Raw genomic sequence first — 23000 nt, forward strand, 5'->3', positions numbered from 1 at the left:
AAAATATTAAAGCTATAAATAATGTTTACGCAAGCATTTAAAATTTCCTCTCTTCATAAATATCCTATGAAAGCCATGCACTACCTGCACTGCCTGGCTTCTGTATCTCTCAAGCTCGAGTTCTGCATTTCTATATAATGTGTTCTTGGCCAACAAATCCTTGGATATCTGCTCATTCTAGAGGAATAATGAATAATTAGCAAATTATTTGATTTCCATTTATATATGTTACCTTTCCAAGACCTTTTCTGTGATATGAATAAAGAAACAACTTTTACATTTTAGCAGTACATTAAATGAATTATATTATTTGTTTTACAATTTTGTTAACACATTACTTAAAAACGACCTGTTGGAGCAAAGCATAAGAGACAATAGTCTAAAACAGGGGTCCCCAACCTTTTCAGGACCAGGGACCGGTCATGCCTGCAGAGGGAGCGCTCGTCCCGCGGCTCGGGTAGACCTCCCGCAGGCGTGCCTGCGGGCGGTCCAGCTGAGCCGCGCGACCAGCGAACTGTCCACAGTCATGCCTGCGGGAGGTCCACCGGAGCCCCGGGAGCAGCGGACCTCCCGCAGGCATGACTGCGGAGGGAGCGCTCGTCCCGCGGCTCGGGTAGACCTCCCGCAGGCGAGGTCCACTGGGTCGGTTCGCGGCCCGGTTTGTAAGAGGCCGCGGACCGGTACCGGGCCGCGGACCGGGGGTTGGGGACCCCTGGTCTAAAAGACTGACTTATACAGACATACGAGTCCCATTTATCAATTATGGATATCAAAAAGAACAATAGTTTGATAAATCTAGAAAATACCTCTCATAGTTTTTACTCATTTAAGTTAGTAATGGGAAAGAACTCTTTTATTAACTTGTTCATTCCTGTGCTAATGATGTTCCCTATATCATATTCTCCAGGGCTTCTTTCAGTCCAATTTTAAAAAAGATTCATGCAACAGAGACTCCACTACTTCCTTTGGAAGATTATTTCAGCATTCTAATATAGAGTTCCCCAAATTTTTCATATTGTAGACTTCATGTCATGAACAACACCCATACGATTCATGATCAAGTGGATCACCTCCTTTTCCACTGGAAATCCAATAAAATCCCTTTGGGAAGTACAGAAATTACTTACACCGACAATTAATGTTAGGAAACTATTTAGTGCATTGAAAAATAAATACAACTTTGCATATGTGACCAACTAGCTCCTTTATGAATCACTGGAAAGCATTCCATATACCACCATTTAGGAACCACTAATCTAACAGATTTCACCACTTGAAATCTTTTCCTAATATTAAATCTACAGTTTCTTTGCCACTAGATGAAGAGATAGGAGAGAAAAGTTATTGAAAGCCAACTCAGAAACTTCTCACTAGCTGGGGGATGACTGAAACAAAGGAATCTTTCATCTCCTTAATACCTTGGTTCTTTTCCTTGCCTATCCTCGTTGGTAGCACAAGCTTCAGAAGCTACTTCTCCCCTATGCCTTGCATTGGCTAAAGCTGTGGCATCCTTTGACAGAGGACACTGCTCTGATATTCCGCCAATCACAAACTCATAGAAATGTAGGACTGGAAGGGACCTCAAGAGGTCATCAAGTCCAGCTCTCTGCACTTAGACAGGACCAAGTAAATTTAGACTTTCCCTTCCTTTCTTGATTAAACATCCCTAGTTTTTTAACCTTTCCTCATAGGTCAGGTTTTCTAAACCTTGTGTCACTTTTGTTGCTCTCCTCTAGACTCTCTCCAATTTCTTCACATCTTCCCTAAATTGTGGCACCCAGAATTGGACACAGTAAGCTGAGGCCTTATAAGTGCTGAGTAGAGCAGGGCAATTACCTCCCATGTCTTACATAAGATACCCCGTTAATACACCCCAAAATTATATTAGCTTCGTTAGCAACTGCATCATTGTTGATGTATATTCAGTTTGTGATCCTCTATAACCCTCTGGTCCTTTTCAGCAGTACTACTACTTAGCCAGTTATTCCCCATTTTGTAGTTTTGCATTTGATTTTTTCCTTCCTAGGTGAAGCACATCACACTTGTCTTTATTGAATTTCATCTTGTTGATTTCCCATCAATTCTCCAATTCATCAAGATCCTTTTGAATTCTAATCCTGTCCTCCAAAGGGCTTGCAACCCCTCCCAACTTGGTGTCATCTGGAAATTTTATAAGCATATTCTTATCTCCATTATCCAAGTCAGTAATGAAAATATTGAATAGTGTCTCTCACAGGACTGACCCCTATTGGACCCCACTAGATACATCCTCAGTCTGACAGTGAATCATTTATAACTATGTGAATATAGTCTTGCAACCAGTTATGAACCCATCTTATAGTAATTTCAGATCGACCACATTTCCCTAGCTTGCTTATGAGACTATCAAATGGGACTGTGTCAAAATACTTGGTAAAATCAAGATATAGCAGTAAACAAATAACTCTATCAAAGAAGGAAATTAGGTTGTTTTTTGTTCTTGACAAATCCATGCCAACAATTCCTTACAAGCCTATTATCCTCTATGGAGTGTTGTTGTAGCAGTGTTAGTCCCAGAATATTAGAGCGACAAGGTGAGAAAGGTAATATCTTTTAATGAACCAACTTCTGTTGCTGAGAGATACAAGCTTTTGGTCTTCACAGAGCTTGTCTTCAAGTCTGGGAATGGTACTCAAAATATAACAGCTAAATACAAGATTGAACAGATAGTTTATAGAATAAGTAGTTAGTGGTTTTGATATATACCTTAACACATTCAAAATTATGTTCACCAAATAAGGATATTTCACAAGACAAGTGGATCTCATCATGGAATGGGCCACCCAAATACTCCGAGAGAATCTGATTCAATACAGAAATAAAACCCCCTCTGACCGCACAGCCCTGGTTGTCACCTACCACCCCACAATGGAACCCATGCAAGGCATCATCAAACAACTGCAACTCATACTCAGTGGGGATCCCACCCTGAAAAAAAATATTTCCTGGCCTTCAAACAGCCCCACAGCCTCTCCAGACTCATCATCAGAAGCAAGCTTCCTAGAGACCAGGACACACCAACTCAAAGTAGCATCACACCCTGCCACAACAACACATGCAAAACCTGCAGACATATCTCCACTGCTACAATGATCAACACTCTCCACAACACACCTTTCCAGACCCATGGATCCTACACACGCCTATCACAACATGTGGTGTACCTCATCCAGTGGATGAAACCAGACAATCACTAGACTCTCCAATGAACTGAAACAGGAAAATAATAAAAGACAGAAACACTGTATCACCTATGTGTGAACTCTTTTCACAAAGCAATCACTCTATTGCTGACCTATGAGACCTCATCCTCAAAGGAAATTGCACAGCACTTTCAAAAAACAAGCCTGGGAGCTTAAATTCATAACCTTGCTAGACACTAAAAATCACAGTCTTAATAAAGACACTGGATTTATGGCATTCTGTAACCCACTAACCCCCACCCCATTTGTCCTATTACTACAAGGGTATTAACGGGCCACTTCACTTTGAATGGTTCCTTAGAATATGTGCTAATTACTTATGCTAAACTAGCTGTTCAATCTTGTATTTAGCTAGGATGCTCTAAGGCCTTGTCTACACTGCCACTTTACAGTGATGAAACTTTCTTGCTCAGGGGTTTGAAAAAACACCCCGCCCCCAAGCGCTGCAAGTTTCAGGCTGTAAAGTGGAAGTGTTGACAGCGCTGTTAGCTACTCCCCTCATGGGGGTGGGTTGTTTTTTGGGGGGGGGGGTTGGGTTTTTTTTAAAAACAGATGCCGCGACTACACAGCCACGTTCTAGTGAAGACATACCCTTAGTGCCCTTCCCAGACCCAAGGAAAAGCTCTGTATAGCTCAAAAGCTTGTCTCTCATCAACAGAAGTTGGTCCAATAAAAGATATTACCTCACCCACCCTGTCTCTCTGTTATTCTCTAGGTGCTTACAAATTGATTGTTTAATAATTTGCTCCAGCATCTTTCCAGGTATTTAGGTTGACTGGTCTATAATTCCCCAGGTCCTCTTTTGTTTCCATTTTTAAAAATAGGTACTATGTTAGCCCTTCTCTAGTCCTCTGGGACCTCACACATCCTCCATGAGTTCTCAAAGGTAATTGCTAATGGTTTTAAGGATGCTTCAGCTAGTTCCTTACGTACCCAAGAATGAAATTCATCAGGCCCTAATAACCTGTATATCCCAACTTCTCTAAATATTCTTTAACCTGTTCTTTCCCTATTTTGGCTTGTGTTCCTTCCTCTATGTTGTTAACATTAATTGTGTTGAGTATCTGGTCACCATTAACCTTTTTTAGTGAAGACTGAAGCAAAATAAGCATTAAACACCACAACCTTCCTGATGTCATGAGTTATTACCTCTCCTTCCCTGCTAAGTAGACAACCTACACTTTCCTTTGTCTTTCTTTTGCTCCTTACATATTTAAAAAACCTCTTCTTATGGCCTTTTATATCCCTTGCTAGGTGTAACACATCCTGTACCTTAGCCTTTCTGATTTTGTTCCTATATGCTTGTACTATACTTTTGTACTCCCCCTTAGCAATTCATTAATGTTTCCACTAATATCAGAGAGCAGCACTGTCTCAGCCCCCACCTCATTCAGATAAGGGCTGTAAATTACCGGACTTTATCTAAATGTAAACTAATTAATAAGTGACTCACCTCATGCCACAGGCACTGGCTTCCTTCAGGCTCCAGGGGTGCTCACCCCCCCGCCCGTCCACCAACCCCGTCCTCGCCCCCCCCAAGCCTCCACCCCCACCTCACCTCTTCCCACCCCACTATACCTCCACCCCACCTCTTTCTGCCCAGTTCTGCTCCCTCTCCTGAGCACGCCCCATCCCCGCTCCTCCCCCTCACTCCCAGCACCTCCTGCACACCATGGAACAGCTGATCGCAGAGGATGGGAGGCACTGGAAGGGAGGGGAAGGAGTTAATCAGTGGGGCCACAAGTGGACAGGAGATGCTGGGGAGATGCTGGGGAGCTGGCCACTGGTAGATGCTAAGCACCCACTAATTTCCGTGGGTGCGCCAACCCTGGAGCCAGCACCTATGCCTCATGCTACTGTGGCCTGTTGCTTAACTGAAACTGAAACATAAGAATGGAGAGAACACTACAGTCATGAGGGAGTCTGAAAGGTAAGATTGGAAGGGGGAGAAGTTAAACAAGGATTTGTTTTGGTTTTTTTGCAAAACACAAAACTGACCACAAAACTAAAAATCTCTCTAATCTTGTTTTTGGGGTTTTTTTGTTTGTTTTTTTTTAAATGGAAAACACCTCTTTTGTATTTTTGATGTCTACATATTGGCTAAGAAGCAGTTGTGATTCTGGTGGCTTTATATTATGGGGCAGGTCTACACTAAGGGCGGGGGTCGAACTAGGGTACGCAAGTTCAGCTACGTGAATAGCGTAGCTGAACTCGAAGTACCCTAGTTCGAACTACTTACCTGTCCAGACGCCGCGGGATCGAAGTCCGCGGCTCCAAGGTCGACTCCGCCACCGCCTTTTGCAGTGGTGGAGTACCGGAGTCGACCGCGGCGCTTCCGGAGTTCGAACTATCGCGTCTAGATCAGACGCGATAGTTCGAACTCCGAGAAGTCGAACTCACCGCGTCGACCCGGACGGTAAGTGTAGACTAGCCCTAAGGAACTTTCTATGTTGTATTACCGACACCTCAAATGTGCTGGAATGGAACTGTCTTATATACGTTAATGAAGTTGAAACACAGAAAATAAAAAATGTACATTGTCTGTTATTTGTTTCTGAGTATATTTTCTGAATAATTACAAAAGGTAAACTTACAGATATGCTGGAGAAGCCTCACCTGCGATCTAAGAAAAAATAATTCACTCCTCAACTGCCCTATGAGATTTTCGACTGGATCTGCCTGACATACGTATTCTGATGGTCCACCTTCAAGTCCACTTTTAAAAATTTCTGCCTGCAATGATTCTGGAAAGGCTCTCTGTTCTTTGCTGACATCATGAAAATCAGTTAAGAAATCAGAATACTTTATTTGAGAATAGTCCTGTTCATCTTTCAGCTTCACTACTTGTGATTTATAGGGTGTTACTGGCTTTCCAAGAATAGACTGACAAAAAATGGCAGATTTTTGACTAAGAGACAGCCCTCCCTGGAAATCTTCAGAAAATGTTTGGTCTGAACCAGAGCATATTGCTGTTTGTTTCTGAAAAGATGCTTTTTCCCCATAATTTTCACCGTTCTGTCCTTGAATCTGCTGGCTTTTGGAATCCTTTTGCATTATTTGTGCAGCAGAAAATGCACATGGATAGTCTGATTTTAAGCCTTTTGATAGCTGTCTATTAGTTGCATAGTCTGTTGTCCCTAGTGTTTCTGTAGATTGTAATCCTGATGATCTGTAAAGTTCTTTTATAGTAAAAGTTTCTGAATTATGGCCATCATCTTTTAGCTGCATCTGTGCCAGGTGTCTAGAATCTAACTGGACAAAAATATTTCCACTTTTTTCTGACTGATTTAGATTACGAAGTACACTAGAAATTCTTCTTGATAGATTTCCCAAAACCATGGTATTTTCAGATATATCCTTCTCAGATTTTAACAAACTAAATGATGCTCCTCTAATTGAAAGTATGTTTTTCATTTCCATGTTATATGAACTGTTATCCTGTATTCATAGAAAAGTAAACAATGCTTATTATTGTTACATCAGTATGTAAAGACAATTCATTTAGGATTAGGAGTACTTCTGGCACCTTAGAGACTAACAAATTTATTTGAGCATAAGCTCAAGATGTTCCTACTGTATTTTCCACTGCATGCATCCGATGAAGTGGGTTTTAGCCCACGAAAGCTTATGCTCAAATAAATTTGTTAGTCTCTAAGGTGCCACAAGGACTCCTCGTTCTTTTTGCTGATACAGCCTAACACGGCTACCACTCTGAAACCTGTCATTTAAGATTGTTTCTTTAGATAGTTACACTAATAATTAATAACTATATGGAAGTCTAAAAACTATATACTCAGACACTAACAGTTCCTGTTTTGGGGCCCAACTCATACAGAAAAAATACAGTACACACTAACATATCATGACCCTACCTTTGCTTTAACTTCATCAACAGTAACTGTGCTCATGAAGTCTGATTTCCCCGTTTTTGTCTTCAGATCTTCAGTAAAGCTATCAATCAGCTGCAGGTCATCTGCATCCAATCCTAATTACCAATACATGTATGAATAACAAATTATTATGAATGAATTTATCATTGACAACAAAATGAAATGTTCCAGACAGTGGGCTAGCTTTCTGGTCCCTGTTCTGTGATGCAAAGGAGTCATAAAGTTGCTCCTGGTAGGCAGCTGATGAGTCCCCTGGGGTGGATGTACTTCTGGCTGGTGTAGAATTGGCATAGCCAGCTCTTTGCAACATCTCTGTTACAAACATTTGCCTGAAGAGAGAGGAGGGTGCGGCTGGAACGTTCTGCACTCTGACAACACTTCAGATGCCATTATAAGCCAGCACAAGCTAGAACACACATGAGGCTGGAGAATTAGTGAAATACAAAGCCACTCCATCCCTTTCCTTCAAATACACCAACTTGAACTCTGGTGCAGCTGAAGATCTGGGCCACTATCTATACTCAGCTTCATAACATTTAGATACATTAGCAAATGCGGCACATTGTCAAGTTATCCCAAATAAATCTACACAGAACCACTTTCAGTGGCTGGTCTGAAAACTGACAAAATCTAAATAAACAGACATGATTCTGTCCTACCTAACATTGCCGCTCTTTTTCCTTTCTCCTGAGCCAGTTTACGAATCTGTTGTTTCAGTGCAACTCTTTCTTCTTCCAGTCTTTCAATCTGCACATTAATCAAATATTAATATTTATTTCTGTTCAGTTTCATTTTACAAAATATGCATAAACACAGTTTATCACTTGCCTCTTGTAAAAGGACTTGGTTTTCAGCTCTGTACTGCTGCTGTTTTAGTGCCTTGCTGTTTTTAAATTCAGTTAAATCTATCATTGTCTTTGGATCAAGACCTGAAACACAATCCATGCTGTGTAATTATTCATAAGTTAGAAAAAATAATTCTAACTTTACAAAGCATTAACACATAACCCATTTAAATAAGAATACTTTGATAAATATTCAAATAATTATACAGAAAACCAGTAAGGGGACTTATTTTCTTCATATATAACAGCTCTTCCATACCTAATATAATCTGGAAAAAGGACAATATTAGTTGACTTACCCATAACTAAAAGTAATATACTTCAGGTAGCAATTTATCTTTTGCTATAAAAGAGCCTAAACAGACTAACTTATGTTTGTTCTTTCTTCATTTTTCAATCAATATTATGACAGATAACACTATATTTTCTTTACAAATATCATAGTGTTAGAATGTACTATGTTGGATGAGCCATTCTGGAATAGGGAAAAGTTAGATAGCATCATGGAAATAAAAATGCAGGTTGCAAACACTACTTCTTCTTGTTCTTCTGGAGGGAAGTGTGGGGGGCAGGGAGAGAGAGAAATGTAGTTCTGTCAAGAGCAGCTTACTGACCACATTTGTTCATGAACAATCCTACAGCTAATAATTTCTTCCTAATAAATAAATAAATAAATTCATCACTTCATTTTTAGTAAGACAAATAAAATAATTTACACACACTGTATTACAAAAAGGTAAGATATTTGCATAAATATAATGTTATTTGAACTCTATGGCACAGTGAAATCTTTGTAAAATTTCATAAATGACATACCTAAGCGTTCCCTGAGGTCTTCATTTTCATCAAGAAAATCATTGATTTTAAGTCCAAGTTTGTTCACTTCCTTAATCAATCCTTCAGTCTCATGATCTCTTATTTTAATCTGCTTTTTTAAATCCTTTATTTCAGCAATAGCATCTTCCAAACCATATATCCCCTGAAACAGTCCCAAAGGTGAATTTAAAAGGACTTCGTAAATTGTCCAAACATACTAAAATTAAAGACTCATGACAGGCAAGAAGAAGGTTATGAGTAAGTGGAGGGATTCTTTTGAAAGAACATTATAGGATTAAGTTGAAGTAATCCACCCCCTTGAAAGGCCTGATCCAAAGTCCATTGAAGAGTAAGTATAATAATTGTTCTGATCATGGAAAATAGCACTTTGTAATTAGAATAGAAGTCTTAATTTACAATACTTTATGTCTCTCTCCTTTATTAAATTTTTGATCAAAATTGGCACATGACAAGTGTTTGTAAGTAGTGTCACCATGACAACGCATGTAGTTTTACTGAATTCCAGCATACCTTTGTCAAAGACCATACATACAGATTTTACATAACATCCCTGGGTCCAGATATCTTCTTTTGGAATCTGAAGTGTCCTTTTTTTTTTTATTTTATCAATGAAAATATAAGGGTTCTTTATTAATTAAAAAAGTTTGCTTATGACATATTGCTATTCAAAACAGTGTTTGCAGTGAAAAGTTGAATGAGTATAAACACAATCAAAGGTGGTTTTTGCTCAAACTAAACGTTAACCATACTTGTTCAATGTTTCACAATAAACTTATTCAGAACATTGAGTTATTTGAAAAAATCCACTACCTTTGAGAAATACACATGCCTCTCTGCTGAGTCTGAAGTAGTGATACTAGCGCACATTTTTAAAAAGTACTTTTGCATGAATATTCTGCAACCCTAAAAAATGTTGCCATAAAAAGGTCCTTTTTTTATTTTGAAAATATGGTAAACAAAAACCTTTTGTTGCATTGTCAAACAGAATTGTCACGTGATCACCCTTTCACAAGTATGGCTAAAAAAAAACAAAAAAAACCTTAAAGCTTATCACTGATAATCAGACATCATCCGACAATGTGACGTTTACTATTTAACAAACAATACAATTCAATGCGATGGAAAGGAACTGCATCTTTTTCTTTACCGTGAGATGTATATGTGTAACATGCACATGCTAAGTCCCTGATCCTGCAATGAGCGCCACACATACATAGATCTCTGCAAAGAATCAGGGTCCAAATTTGCAGAATATTTTAGGAATGCAAACATTTAAAGCACAGTTAGGATCAGGAAAGTGATTATCTAAAAATGGCATCTTTTCATTCCTCTTACTTCTCTGACAAACATTTTTTTACTTGGTGCTGCCAGTAATTTTCAGAAGTGCTTTTCCCACTGTTTGCGAGATGGATTTCTGTTACTAGCTTAACTGCTGACCCTTCAAAAGCTCCTCATCTTAGCTATCCAACTTCTGTTGTCTCAAGACAACTATTCTGGATGCTCAAATAGAAGTTTCATATACCTTGCCAAATATAGCTTAACTCAAGACTCAATTCACTCATCTACCATTTACAACAAGATCAAGGAATGCATAAGAATGAGAGAAAAAACAACATGGGAAGTTGTTCATTTGATATTTGTTTTTGGTTTTTTTTCAGCTAGAACATAGTAAATGGGAAAACTGCGAACAAAAAAAAAGATCTGTTGAAGATATAGTCAAAAACTGCTCTTTTCATTTTATCAAATAAACTGTGTACCGTTTCATAGTCTCTCGTTCGCTTCAGAGCCTCAATGAGTTCTTTGTCCTTTTCCCTAGCATCAGACTCTGCTAATTCTGCCACTCTCTCAGCCTCTTTAGTTCTCTGTTCCAGCAGCTGTAATTTTTCCTGTATTTCTCCAATACGATTCTGCTGAGCAAGAGATGAGAGACCTGGAAAGAAAAGCAAATTTTGCTGTTATATTTTGAATGATTAAGAACATTAAGCCATTTCTGATATGAAGTAACTGAGTGCTTCTACTTTGTTTGGATTGAAATCTAGCAAAGTTGCCTCAAGTAAATTATTATTTTGTATTTGAGTTTTGGTTTTCACAAATCTTTTAACTTCATTCTGAAATAAACAGTTTTACAGCAGTTTATATTATGGTCTTTTTATTTTTACAAGCAACTATTAAGGCAACTTATGTGAAGTTAGTTCATATAATGGACAATAGCATTCCATTTGAGTTCAATGGCACAACTCGCATATTTAGAACTCTTCATGTGTGTAAGAAAGACTTTATATATTAAGACCCTGATCCTGAAAAGTCTTATGTATATGTTTAATCTTATGCATTCTGATTACTTCCACTGAAGCCAATAGGAGTGCTCACAGTAAATGAAGTTAAGCACATATGTAAGGGCTTGACTACATGGGAAATATATTCAGTTATAGTGGTATAATTATAGTAGTGTAGTTAAACTGTTACATGTATACTAGTATAACTCCCCTACATAGACACACTTATTCCAGAAAAAAAATATTTTTCCCCCAGCTCATCTTAAACTGCTTCCAAAGTGACATAAATTAAACCAGAAAGAAGCATTTTTATACCAGAATAACTGTGTCCACAAGAGGTGTTATACCAGTATAATTATAGCAGTTTAAATTCATACCTTATACCCTTATAACTTCCCTATGGAGATAAATAAGGCCTAAATCTATGCAGAATCAGAGCCCAGCTACATCTCTTTGCTTCTGGAGGTTTAATAAATGGTCTCTTACTGCAGTTTGTATCTGAATTTAACTTACTCTTTTTAAGTTAATTTATCACAGAGTCACAGTTAAATTACCGTATCTACTTTTGTAATTGGTATGTAGGCAATGTATTACTGTTTGTACATATAACTATGCCACAGAAGATGTAACTGCATATTTCTGAGTGAAACTTACATAAATCTACAGTACTTGAAGAAATATGACAAGTATTTATAAAACAGACTTTAATACTAGATACTTCAATAGCTATAAACAATTAATTTGATCACACCCACACACTGAAAGTCAGTGTCCAATGTTTATCAAATGGAAGTGAATCAGTAAGGGAATAAATGTCATTCATATTCTTTAAAAATACAGAAAACAATGTAAAGTTTTAAAAAATGCTCATTATAAGTTGCCACCAATTTGGTATAAAAATACCAAATTACCTTTATCTTTTTGGAGTTCATTTTTCAAATCCTCAATAATCAATGCATTTTTTTCCATTTCTTTTGTATATTGTTCAACTTGCTCAGTGAGCAACCTGATCTGACTGTCTCGTTCTTGCACCCCCTACAAAAATGCAATTATGTTAGAAAAGTAATTAATATTTAATAAACTGCTAACACAGAGTAACTTACTACTTTGAACAGAAAGAAAATGAAAAGATGTAGAACAGTTGATACAAAAAAAATCTGAAAGAAACAATTAAAGAAATGGTAATACTTACAACATAAAGTTCAGATATTATCTAGTAGTGGGTATATAAAGGCAAAGCAGTAAAAATAAAAGAAAAATAGTCAAAAGTAAAATATACAATTAATATAACCTTGTAAAAATAGTACGTAAAGCAATACCCTTTAAATACATATTTATTGAGCTGTTTTGAGATATATATCAACTTCAGTGGACCAACATGCAAACTTTAAGTTAAGCATGTGCATGTTGGCAAGATTGGGGTCTTTCTTGCAAATTCTTCATAAGCATCCGGTGCTGGCTACTGACAGAGACAAGATTCTGGACTAGACAGACCACTGGCCTGTAGGGCAATTCCTGTGTTCCTGGATGCATGTGTCTTTCAGAGGGTTAGTGAAAATTTGGTTGGGATTTCTCAAAGTTAGAGGTTTAAAAAATAAAAATGTACTCTGTACAATCTGGTTGCATATGTGAGCTCTTAACAGTATGCCACTATTCTACAGATTCTGTGCATGCATGTGCAGCTTAGGAAGCTGAATAGAGAGTCTGATGTATTTCTCTATGCTGAGTGAAAGAAGTCAGACCAGAAAGGAGAACAGTTCAAAAGAAGTCACAGAAAGACTGTAAAACAGGAAAGTTTCAAGAACAACAGCTGAACTGATTTGATAAAAACTTTGAAGAAACAAAAGTTCAGTCTTTGGCAGAAATCAAACCAGACACATTTCAGCTGAAAGGTAAGAGATTGACACAGTTACATATCGTTTTACAATTCCTTATTCTGATGTAAATAATTTTCTACACAAAAGTGCAAGGACACCAAATTTGTGTGGAACATGCATAATTTTGGGACTAACATGAGGAACACTTGAAAGAAGGTAAGCCTTTGCATAGGTCTGAAACAGACTCTCAACTGCCCAATGACATGGTGTTTGGCACATGGACTTGTACAGGCAGTTATTTAAAAGAGAGGTTATGACACATGCACGTTTGCATAGACAGTACCTGCTGGAGTGCCATAACGTTGTTTTTGTCTGCATCAAGTTGGGCCATTTTCAGTTTCTCTCTCAAGTTAAACAACATCTGCTGATATTCTATGATTTCATCATCCTTAGAAGCCAAGATTCTCTGCAAGGAACATAAGCAACATAATAAGGAGAGATACCTAAAATAATTTCTAAAGGTAACATGCAATCAGAAACGACTATAAAGTACCTTCCATTCTTCAACTTTTGCATTTACAGCTGCCATGAGGGGATCATCTTCTTCATTTTTTGCTTTAAGTTGGTCTGTTAGTTCCTGTATCTGTAAATTGACACACTGATTAATTCATAAAAATTTACACATATTATACTATACACACACACAAAACCACACCTGTAAATACACTTATTACATTAATGCTATAGGAGTAATACAAACTTGTGCTATAGTAAGAGGAATGCTAACATTTTATATGAAGCCTTTTTTCTATGATTTATAATCAAGTTCTTAACATTTGTGCTGGGTTTCAAGTTAGCTCTCTAGTCAAGAACGATTTTTTTTGTTGTTAAAGAAAGTAGTATTTTTTCTTATTTGGAATTGGATAAAATAAATAGAACATTTTAAAAACATTAAAAATATTGTGCCTTAGGTTTAAGGCAAATTGCCACTATGCAGCATTGTCCAGAAAAGTACATACCCTTCAATAATGGACAAGCCATTTATTACCTGAAACTTATACTGTTCCTTTTCCTTTCTTAATTGGTCCATAACAATATCAGACTGCTGCACGATAAGTTTCATTTTGTTATACTCATCAGTCATCTTCTCCATTTCCTGCACTGATTCTTCTAAGTTTTTCCTCATTTCCTGGTTTTGAGCTTCTAATTTCTCATTAGTTTCGGTCAAACTCTACAAAGTTAGAGAAAAAGTTACTTTTAAAAATATATGGTTTGGTACTTCAAATCTTCTATCAGTATATAACTTGTACTAAATGTAGGGTCTGGAAGGTTTAGGGAATTAGTAATGGGATACAGTTTTTCACCTCTAGATGACCCCTTGAAATCCAGCTAAGTCTGTTAGGCACTGAAAGGTTATGCCAAATGACAATAAATTGGTAACATTATTGTTGTACTAAATTGATTAAGCATCCATAAACTTTACCTGAATTTCATCCAGATACTGGACAAGCTCAAAGTTCTTTTTGGATAATTGAGATCTGTAATCAGACTCATCTCCTCTACATGACATATGCATTTCCTTTTGTGAATCTATTTGTCTCTGGTAGTCAATTACATCCTGGCGAAGTTGTTCATTCTGCATACAAAGAAGCCCCAAAATAAAGAATTAGTAAAAATCAGAGGTTGAAAATACTATTTTTCTAGAAAGCTACCACACACACTTAAGTTAGTAAAAGCTCATTCAAATTCCTACAGTACGCTTTTGAATACCTTGGATCCTCACCTTTTTCTTTATTCGTTTTTTCTCCAAATTAAAAAGGACAGAACAAAGTAAGAAAGGAGATGAAGAGCAACACAGAATTAGAAAAAATACATTTTTAAAAAATAGACGAGCAAAAAGAGAAAATGTTAAAAAATGCATAGCTTTATATACATTAACAAAGAATAATGGAACTGTATACTAGAAATTAAGACTACCAAACACATAGCTTCTAAACTTAAATAGGTGAAACTCATCAGTTTTGATAAGGAAGGGAAAAATTAGCTTTCAAAAATCTCAAACTCACTGAAAGTTCACAATCTGAAAATTTCTCAGCAGACAGAAAAAATACCACAAACTAAAAAAGTTTGTAAGATTCTCTTGTATGTCCTTTAAAACTTGCTCTAAAAGGCAGACAAGTGAAATTTCACACAGCCAGTCAACAGGAATATAGAATACTACAACCAGTGACATGAGAAAGGAGCCGGGCAGCAATGGCAGTAATGGAAGAAGCGCATCTTGGTAGCTGTGGCCTGAAAGAGGACCTAACTGAAGGATGAATGTTAGAAAAAGAGAGGGGGGAAAACTGCAAAAGTTCCCACACACAAGAAAAGAAAAGTGTCCAGTTGCCTAAAATACCCTATGAGTATCACTAAATAAATCCACCCTGAGATATCAGCCTAGCCATTATTTTACTTCATTTTGGCATCTAAAGTAACGGAGTATATTTAAATAACACATTATTTTATATTATGACTCTACAAAAAGGTTTTTATTATTTCATATTTTTTATTACAGTCGAGCTCAGAGGCTCAGTCAAAATAACGGCCCCATTGTGTTATGGGCTATGCAAATTCGAACACAGATGCAATTCCTACCCTCAAAGAGTCAAGTTTCACCAAATATGTACTTCTTTTAAAGGAGAGTCTTAAAATCTGGTTACTTAGAACTTAACGTTCCCCTAGTTCCAGTACCTGATAAATGTGCCAAAATAAATTAGACTGTCGCGTCAAAAATTCAAGAGAAACATATATGAAATAAATTAATTGGATAGGTATTATATGAATAACACTTTTCTACTAACCTCTCTTCTTAACTTGCTGTTTTCATTTTCTGCATCCTCATTTCGAAGAGCAAGCTAAAATGATAGGAATAGTGATATTATATATATTTTAAATCGCTTAACTGTCATATGTTATGACATCTCAGAGCCAAGTTCTACCCTTGGATACATACTGGAGAAGACAATGGGAGGTACTTCATTTGGTCTTTAGTTTAGAATTCCTCAGGAGAGTAAGTGGTGCTGGCACAAACCACTCAACTACATACATAAGGACTAAAGGTCATCTAAAACTCATTTTGATTTTCTACAATTAAATGTATCATTTATATAGTGCTTTTACAATTTTAAAGCACCATAAATACTTTAACCATCACAGCAGCCCTGTAAGATAGGTGCTATCATTATCCCATTTTACATATAGAGCAAGAGACACACAGATTAAAGGTCACAAAGTGAATCAGTGACAAAACTAGTATTAGAACTCAGGAGTTCTCAAACCCCACACCATTCATGTTCCCCTACTTCATGTGGACTCAAAAATAAAGCTTTATTAAGATAACAATATAAAAGTGTATGACAATCAGAAAACCAAGACATAATGCAAATAATTCTACTCCAGTTCATTTGTTATCACCATCTATTACAAAAAATAAAACTTCACACATTTTTTTTGTTTGTATGTATGCTGTGGTCCCATATCATCAACACATTTCACTTCAAAGACCATTCTCAGAATGCTCTTCTAGTAAAGTATGCATTAGAATCTTATGATAGTTTTAGAGATGTTGGATTGAGAAATTTCTTACCTGATCATTTTCTCTCTATTACCAGCTTCTCTCCAAATTAATTACTCATGGACTAATGCCCTCCACCTGTGAATTCCACAGGTGGTCTAATGTTGTTGTGAGAGACTTGAGGTCTAAGCTTCACCCTTCAGCTCAGGCCACCAGAAGAGTTCTTGCACCATCATAGAAACATTCCAGCAAACAATTATTAGCATGAAGGCAACTGTACCCTTAAGACAATATATGACTAATTCTTCCTTTAGAGAAAAATTTCAATTATATTCTGGTGAATTACCAGACTACTAAATTGGATGAAATTCAGAGAGAAGCTGCTAATAGAAAGAAAATTATCAGGTAAGAAATTTCTCATTCTGTTGCACAGCTTCTCTCCTCATTTATTACTCATGGGAAGTAGCAAGCAGGGAATCCCAGTAATAAGGAGGGAAAGGAGAAGCAGTTTAATTATTATAGTAGAATAATATGCAGGAAAGGAAGGTCCCCCAATACAAAGCAAGAGCTTTATAAACTAAGGAGCTGTGTGGGAACCAAAGTGGTAGCATCTTCCTACCAAAGGCTGCAGAGGAAAGAAAACTTACTTTGTAAATCTTCCTGAGATGAGGCTCATACACTTTTCCCTGAGTGCCTTTAGGGACTTCTATAAATAGTTTCCCATATGCCTAACAATTGATCGAGGATTTTTTTACATCTTGCCTGCAGCAACCTCTAGCCCTTGGCATTTTGGATAGAATAAGATGAACCAGCTACAATTGGCATATGTACTCCATATGCTGGAGCTATATCTTTAGAGCTCTAGGAATGTCCATTTGTTCCACAAGCTTCCACGGGTTCAAACAAAGTGATGGAAGAACTATTTCCCAGGAATCGTGGAGAGAGGAACTTACCTTGAACAGAAAGGTTTCTGGAGCTATAAAAATAACCTTTTCCTTATGACAAAGGTCTTGTATGGATATGGGAACTAATTCCAAAAGTTGCCTTTCAGAGGCAATGGTGATGAGAAAGACCAGGCAAGTCATGTCTCACATGTCACTGTGATTAAACTTGGCACCTGATAAGATGGAGTTTACAAAATGCCAGTATGGCTGGTATCCTCTTTTACAAGTAGAACTCCAACCAAACCTCCTGGAGAAACTCTAATATAACTAAAATCACCAGAACTTTGGGATTATTATTTGCATCACAATAACGTCTAGTGGTAAGGGCAGCATTGTGCCAGGCACAGTGCAAACACTACCCCAAAGAGCTTTCTGTTTCCCCTCCCACCAGAAACATAAATTTGACCAGATCAATTAATTATTCTGGTTGAGTTCTGTCTGGACACCAAACTGTATTAGAAGTTAATGGAAAATCCATGCTGAACTACACTTCTCTTCTGATACCCAGGCTGTTAAATGCAGATATTCCCAATCTTAAAGAAGGAATCCCTGCTTCAAGAGGTCTGGTGTTTTCTGCAGGTACAATGTGGGGTCGTTGGCTGTCTGGCATGTCTAAAGTTTCTTCTGGGTCACTAGAGCACTAGGAGGACCACCAAAACTCTCCATTTTCTTCTTTTCTGTATCTTTTAGGTGAACTTTCTGGAAAGGTAGCAGATTCTTCTCTACCCAGGACATTATTTCCATTGCCATGGAGAAGCTTTGACCTTTTGTACCCCTAGTTTTGGAAGTGATATAAACACTCATGCCTCAAACATAAGCAAACCCCTAATGGCAAGAAGAAGGAAACTTCTGAAAGTATCATAATTGCCCACTATATAGTTTCTTGCACCTTCTACTAGTTGCATCATAGACAGTATCGGGGACTTGATGGACAACTGGTATGAATTCCTATGGCCAGGTATAGGATGTATTTTTTAGGATACACCCTGACAGAGGTGTCAAAATGAACTAAAAAGATGTATGCAATTAGATTTTGGAAATCTTGTATGCTTGCTTCCATAGTAAATATGCAAGGATCTAGACTGAAAATTGGGTTGGCTTTCCACATGTTATTTGCACTTACTGTCACAGTTCAGGAAAACTGCACCTCTATTCTCCCCTCCTTGGTTGCTCGAGGGCACCCACTCTAGGCTCTTGGCTTCTCAGCCGTCACCTCTCTTGGTTGGAGACTCATTTTTTTCCAGGACACACAGCTTCCCTCCTACACTGTGATATCCCCAGCAAGCTAGGTTGGAATAATCCAGATATTAGATCCCCAGAGACAAGGACCAGGGAACTAACCAACACCCACGCAAGTGTCAAACAACCATCAACAGCCATTGTCCTGCAAGGGGTAAAATTCAATGACTCACTTGAACAAGGCCACACCAGGGGAATTGCTCAATCTTGCCTGGTGACTCAGCAATGCCAAACAGGCATGCCTGGACTCGTGTTCTCCAAGCACATGGACTAAGGGTATAAAACAGAACACTGTGGCCCCATGCTTTTCCTTTTCTCCTCCCGCTACCTACACTGCAAGCAACAAGAATGCTCAGAAAACTGAAGACTTCAACAGAGGAGACTGGCCCATGTTTAAGAGATAAACCTGTATATTAAGGATTGTAAGATCCAGTGGGGTGAGAACATTGCTTCATCTAAATACTTTCTAGTGTGATAAGAGTTAAGGTTTAGACTGCATGCTTATATATTTTATTTTATTTTGGTAACCACTCTGACTTTTTGTCTATCACCTGTAATCACTTAAAAAAATCTATCTTTTGTAATCAATCAATAAACTTGTTTTACTGTTTGGTAAATCTGCTCAGGTCACAAAGGCTGGTGTATATCTACTTTCCATTGATGAAATGGTGACCCAATTAATAAACTTGCATTGCTCAATAAAGGGTCTTCAGGAATATACTGTCTTGCACTGCTGAGGTACAAAGCTGGAAGCTGGGGGGATCTGGTTGGTATCTTTCTCTGTGTGATTCATGAGTGGCTCTGGGAGCATTCATGCAATCTAGCTGGATGTGGGGCTCCACATGCAGTTATGCTGAGTGATAACAGCGCCTGGAGGGGTTTGCTGCTTGTCACTAGCAACTCATTGTGAGAGACAGCCCAGGCTGGAGAGTTAAGGGGGCACAGTGGTCCCACAGTCTGATGCTGCACCCCGTGGATCCCGTCACAGTTTCCTTGGAACTTTTGATCCATATTTTTCCCTCTTCCATGGTAATAGCCCCTTTTTGGATGCCCTTTGGGCTGGTAGCAAGCAACAGATTGCTATGCTGGCTTTGAGAGTGAGTGTTGAGGTGTCTTTGCAATCTCATCTGATAATTTCTCTGTTTCCCCACACTAGCTCCTCACCTGTAAGTTTGCATTCATCAGATAGCCGTTTAGGATAAATGATGGCAATTTGTGGATGTAACATAGCTTCCTTTTGATCACCAAGTTAAAACCCATTGCTTGTTACAAATCATATCAAGGGCTTGACCAAGACAGAGCCCAAGATGTCTCACTCCAAGCAAAAATCATATCCCAAGTCCATGAGCCATTCATTTGCCATAGAGTAGGCTTTCCTTGCAAAGTGTATGAAAAACCTTTGGTCTGAAAGGTGATAGCTGAGGGCTTTGAAATTGATGTGCATCGTGTCATCAGTGTTATGGTCTACAGCACTGGTTCGCAAACTTTTTGTATTGGAGACCCCTTTCACAAAGCAAGCCTCTGAGTGCAATCCTCCCCCTTAAATTAAAAACAAACACTATCTTAAATTCTAAATGTATAACTTTATTGTTTAAAATGAATGTACTTTTTCCTCACTGCTTTTAAATTAAGACTAAAACCCATTTTTATTGAATTAATGTTAGAAGCAGAAAAGTTATTTTTAAGTTACTGTTAAGTAGAATTTCATTTTAATACTTGACAGCAATTAATCACCATAAGCATAATCATAAGCATCAAGAAAATCGGTGACATGGACGATGCTGTTTATTCGAGACAAGAAGTTCTATTCTTGGCGTTATGCTAGAAAAGGCACACCTGATATCGTCCTTTACATCAAATCGGTTTCGGGATTTCATCTTTATTGTGAGAAGACTGCAGAATCCACTCTTGCGTTTATATATAGTGGGGAATGGCAGAAGAACTCTCAGGGCCATTTCAACCACCAGTGAGTATTCACATGCAACTGAACACCAGAACTGGTATGGAGGCAGCTGTGTGAATTTTGCTTTCACTTTGTCATCATTGATCATGTCGATAAACTGTTCCTTCTCAGCCATCACACTGAAAGGGTTCTTCACCAGGGAATGAAGTGCTTCTGGTAGCGCTGGAAAGCAGATGTTCAGATGTTCACTAATAGCTGACTTGAGAGCACTATCAATATTGACTTCCTCCTCTTCACTGAATGAGGAAAGTGTCAGAAACATGCCATATCTGTCTGTGTCCAAATTACTGCGCCACAGATCCAACTTCATCTGGAAGGCTCTGATTTTATTAGTCAGGTCTATTAACATTGAACATTTTCCCTGAGGTGACAGACTAAGGGTCATTAAGGCTATCAAAGATATTGACTAGGTATGCTAAGCAGAGAAGCCATTTCTTGTCACTGAACATTTTGTTCAGCTCGTTTCTCTTTTTCCAGGAAAAACTCCTCCATCTCTTCATGAAGTATAAAAACACACTTTAATGTACGTCCCCTAGAAAGCCATCGGACTTGAGTGTGGAAAAGCAAAACTTTGTATTCACCACGCATTTCTTTGCAGAGCTCTTGAAAGGACAACTATTCAAAGCATACAACATCCACCATAGCATTAAAGCACATTGGCAATGTCTTTGCAGCTAGGACTTGACAATGGATTCCATGAGTGACAATCACATTAGGTGACACACACTTTACCTTCTGCTGAAAGCCAGACCACACACCCATCATGGCTGGAGCACCATCAGTACATATACCAAAAAAAAGATTTTTCCACTTATTGCCACTGCTTTCGAAAAAGGCATTCATCTTATTGAAAATGTCCTGTGCTGATGTCAAATTGTTCACAGAATAAGAATTCATCTTAACATCCCCATTATTAACATATCGTACGAACACTATCAATTCCATGCAGTTAGTAACATCAGTAATTTCATCAAGTTGAGGCTGAACGTACTGAAAGCAGAATGTTTAATTTTGTGCATAACTTGTTCTTTGGTATCTTCAGACATCTCACATATCCTGTGTTTCACAATATCATTTGACATAGAAAGCATATTAAGCTTTTTGGCAGTATCATTGTCAACTATAATCGAGACATCTTTGCACACTGACAGAACAAACTTCTCACCTCTTGAATGCAGCTTCTTGGCACGGACAATTCATAGTGACACAACATAAGAGGCCTCCACAGCCGAGGACGTTTGCTGTCGGAAATGTCCATCTGCATTAAGCCTGGCTGGCTTTGTCGCCTCTTCAGTGCATTTGAAAAAAATCCACACTTTGATTTTTATGCTCAGGATGTCTAGTTTCAAGATGTTGCTGCAGCTTGCATGGTTTCATTGAAAACTTCACAGCACATGATGCACTGTGGTTTTTCAATACCAGAGGTAACAATGCTGGTAAAATAGTGTTTAATGTAAGACTCAAGATACTTTCACTTTTTAGCAGTTTTAAGCAGCAGATGTGGCCATTATTTTGAAGAGAAAATATGTGCCTGTGTGTCTGACTGTTAAATTATAAAAAAAATTTGGCCTATCCCAGTGTTCTGAGTGGTCTGCGGTTTAATGCAGCTCTTCAGCTGCTGAATAATCAAGCCTTCTAATGTCTCAATCCCAGGTCCAGCCTTGGAGAAAATGGTGCCCTGAGTGAATGTCTATTTTGGCATCCTTTCTTTGGAGGCAGAGCAGGGCTGGAGGCAAAGTGGGGCAGGGGGTGGAGCTGGGCTGTCAACCCTGTGCATGACGGAACTTGGGCTGTCAGCCGTACGAATGGCAGGGCTGACAGCCCAAGCACCACCACAGAACTGACAGCTCACAACTCCCACATAATAACTTCATGACCCCATGAGGGGTCACAACACCCAGTTTGAAAACCCCTTGTCTATGGGGTGTTTTGGAAGAAGTCCCCTTCTGACTTGGTTTTTGAGTAGCAAAGCTATTGTTGCACCAACCTTAGGCTCCCCAAATTTATGAAACGTCTATGTTTTATATAAACATTTTAGCTTAATGTTTGGTTTAATCAGGTGTCCTCATTTGGATTTTATGATGCCTTCAAAGGAGGCATCATTGGGAAAACATGTATTTAATAATGCTTGAAAGGGAAATATTTTATTAATATTAATGAGTTCTTTGAAAGCCACTAAGTCCTGAAGAAGTCCTGTAGATTTTGTTTAGTTTGTCTGTGATGTACTTGTGGTACTTATTTCCCTGGCTGTTTACCAGGGGAAGGTAGTACACTATTCATCCTGGCATGGGGACCACACAACCGAGGAGGGGTACTGTACACATAACTTGAATGTGGAAATAGCTTGCTGGATGTCCCAGGAGCCTCAGAGCAAGCCTACACAACCCGCAG

General features: G+C 38.2%; 1 protein-coding gene across 1 annotated transcript in view; it reads right to left on the bottom strand.

Moving 5' to 3' along the window:
- The window catches only part of CEP290 (centrosomal protein 290), a 101255-nt gene that overhangs the window by 63363 nt on the left and 14892 nt on the right, over positions 1 to 23000 (bottom strand). Inside the window, exons 8-20 of the mRNA XM_044980233.1 lie at positions 15751 to 15804; positions 14391 to 14543; positions 13956 to 14138; positions 13461 to 13550; positions 13251 to 13373; positions 12002 to 12125; positions 10572 to 10744; positions 8794 to 8956; positions 7961 to 8061; positions 7792 to 7879; positions 7115 to 7227; positions 5859 to 6680; positions 85 to 177 (exon numbers count right to left, since the gene is read on the bottom strand). Coding sequence (XP_044836168.1) covers positions 85 to 177; positions 5859 to 6680; positions 7115 to 7227; positions 7792 to 7879; positions 7961 to 8061; positions 8794 to 8956; positions 10572 to 10744; positions 12002 to 12125; positions 13251 to 13373; positions 13461 to 13550; positions 13956 to 14138; positions 14391 to 14543; positions 15751 to 15804 — 2280 coding nt within the window. The remainder of the gene's footprint in view (positions 1 to 84; positions 178 to 5858; positions 6681 to 7114; positions 7228 to 7791; positions 7880 to 7960; positions 8062 to 8793; positions 8957 to 10571; positions 10745 to 12001; positions 12126 to 13250; positions 13374 to 13460; positions 13551 to 13955; positions 14139 to 14390; positions 14544 to 15750; positions 15805 to 23000) is intronic.

This window comes from Mauremys mutica, chromosome 1 (assembly GCF_020497125.1).
Source record: "Mauremys mutica isolate MM-2020 ecotype Southern chromosome 1, ASM2049712v1, whole genome shotgun sequence".
NCBI lineage: Eukaryota > Metazoa > Chordata > Testudines > Geoemydidae > Mauremys > Mauremys mutica.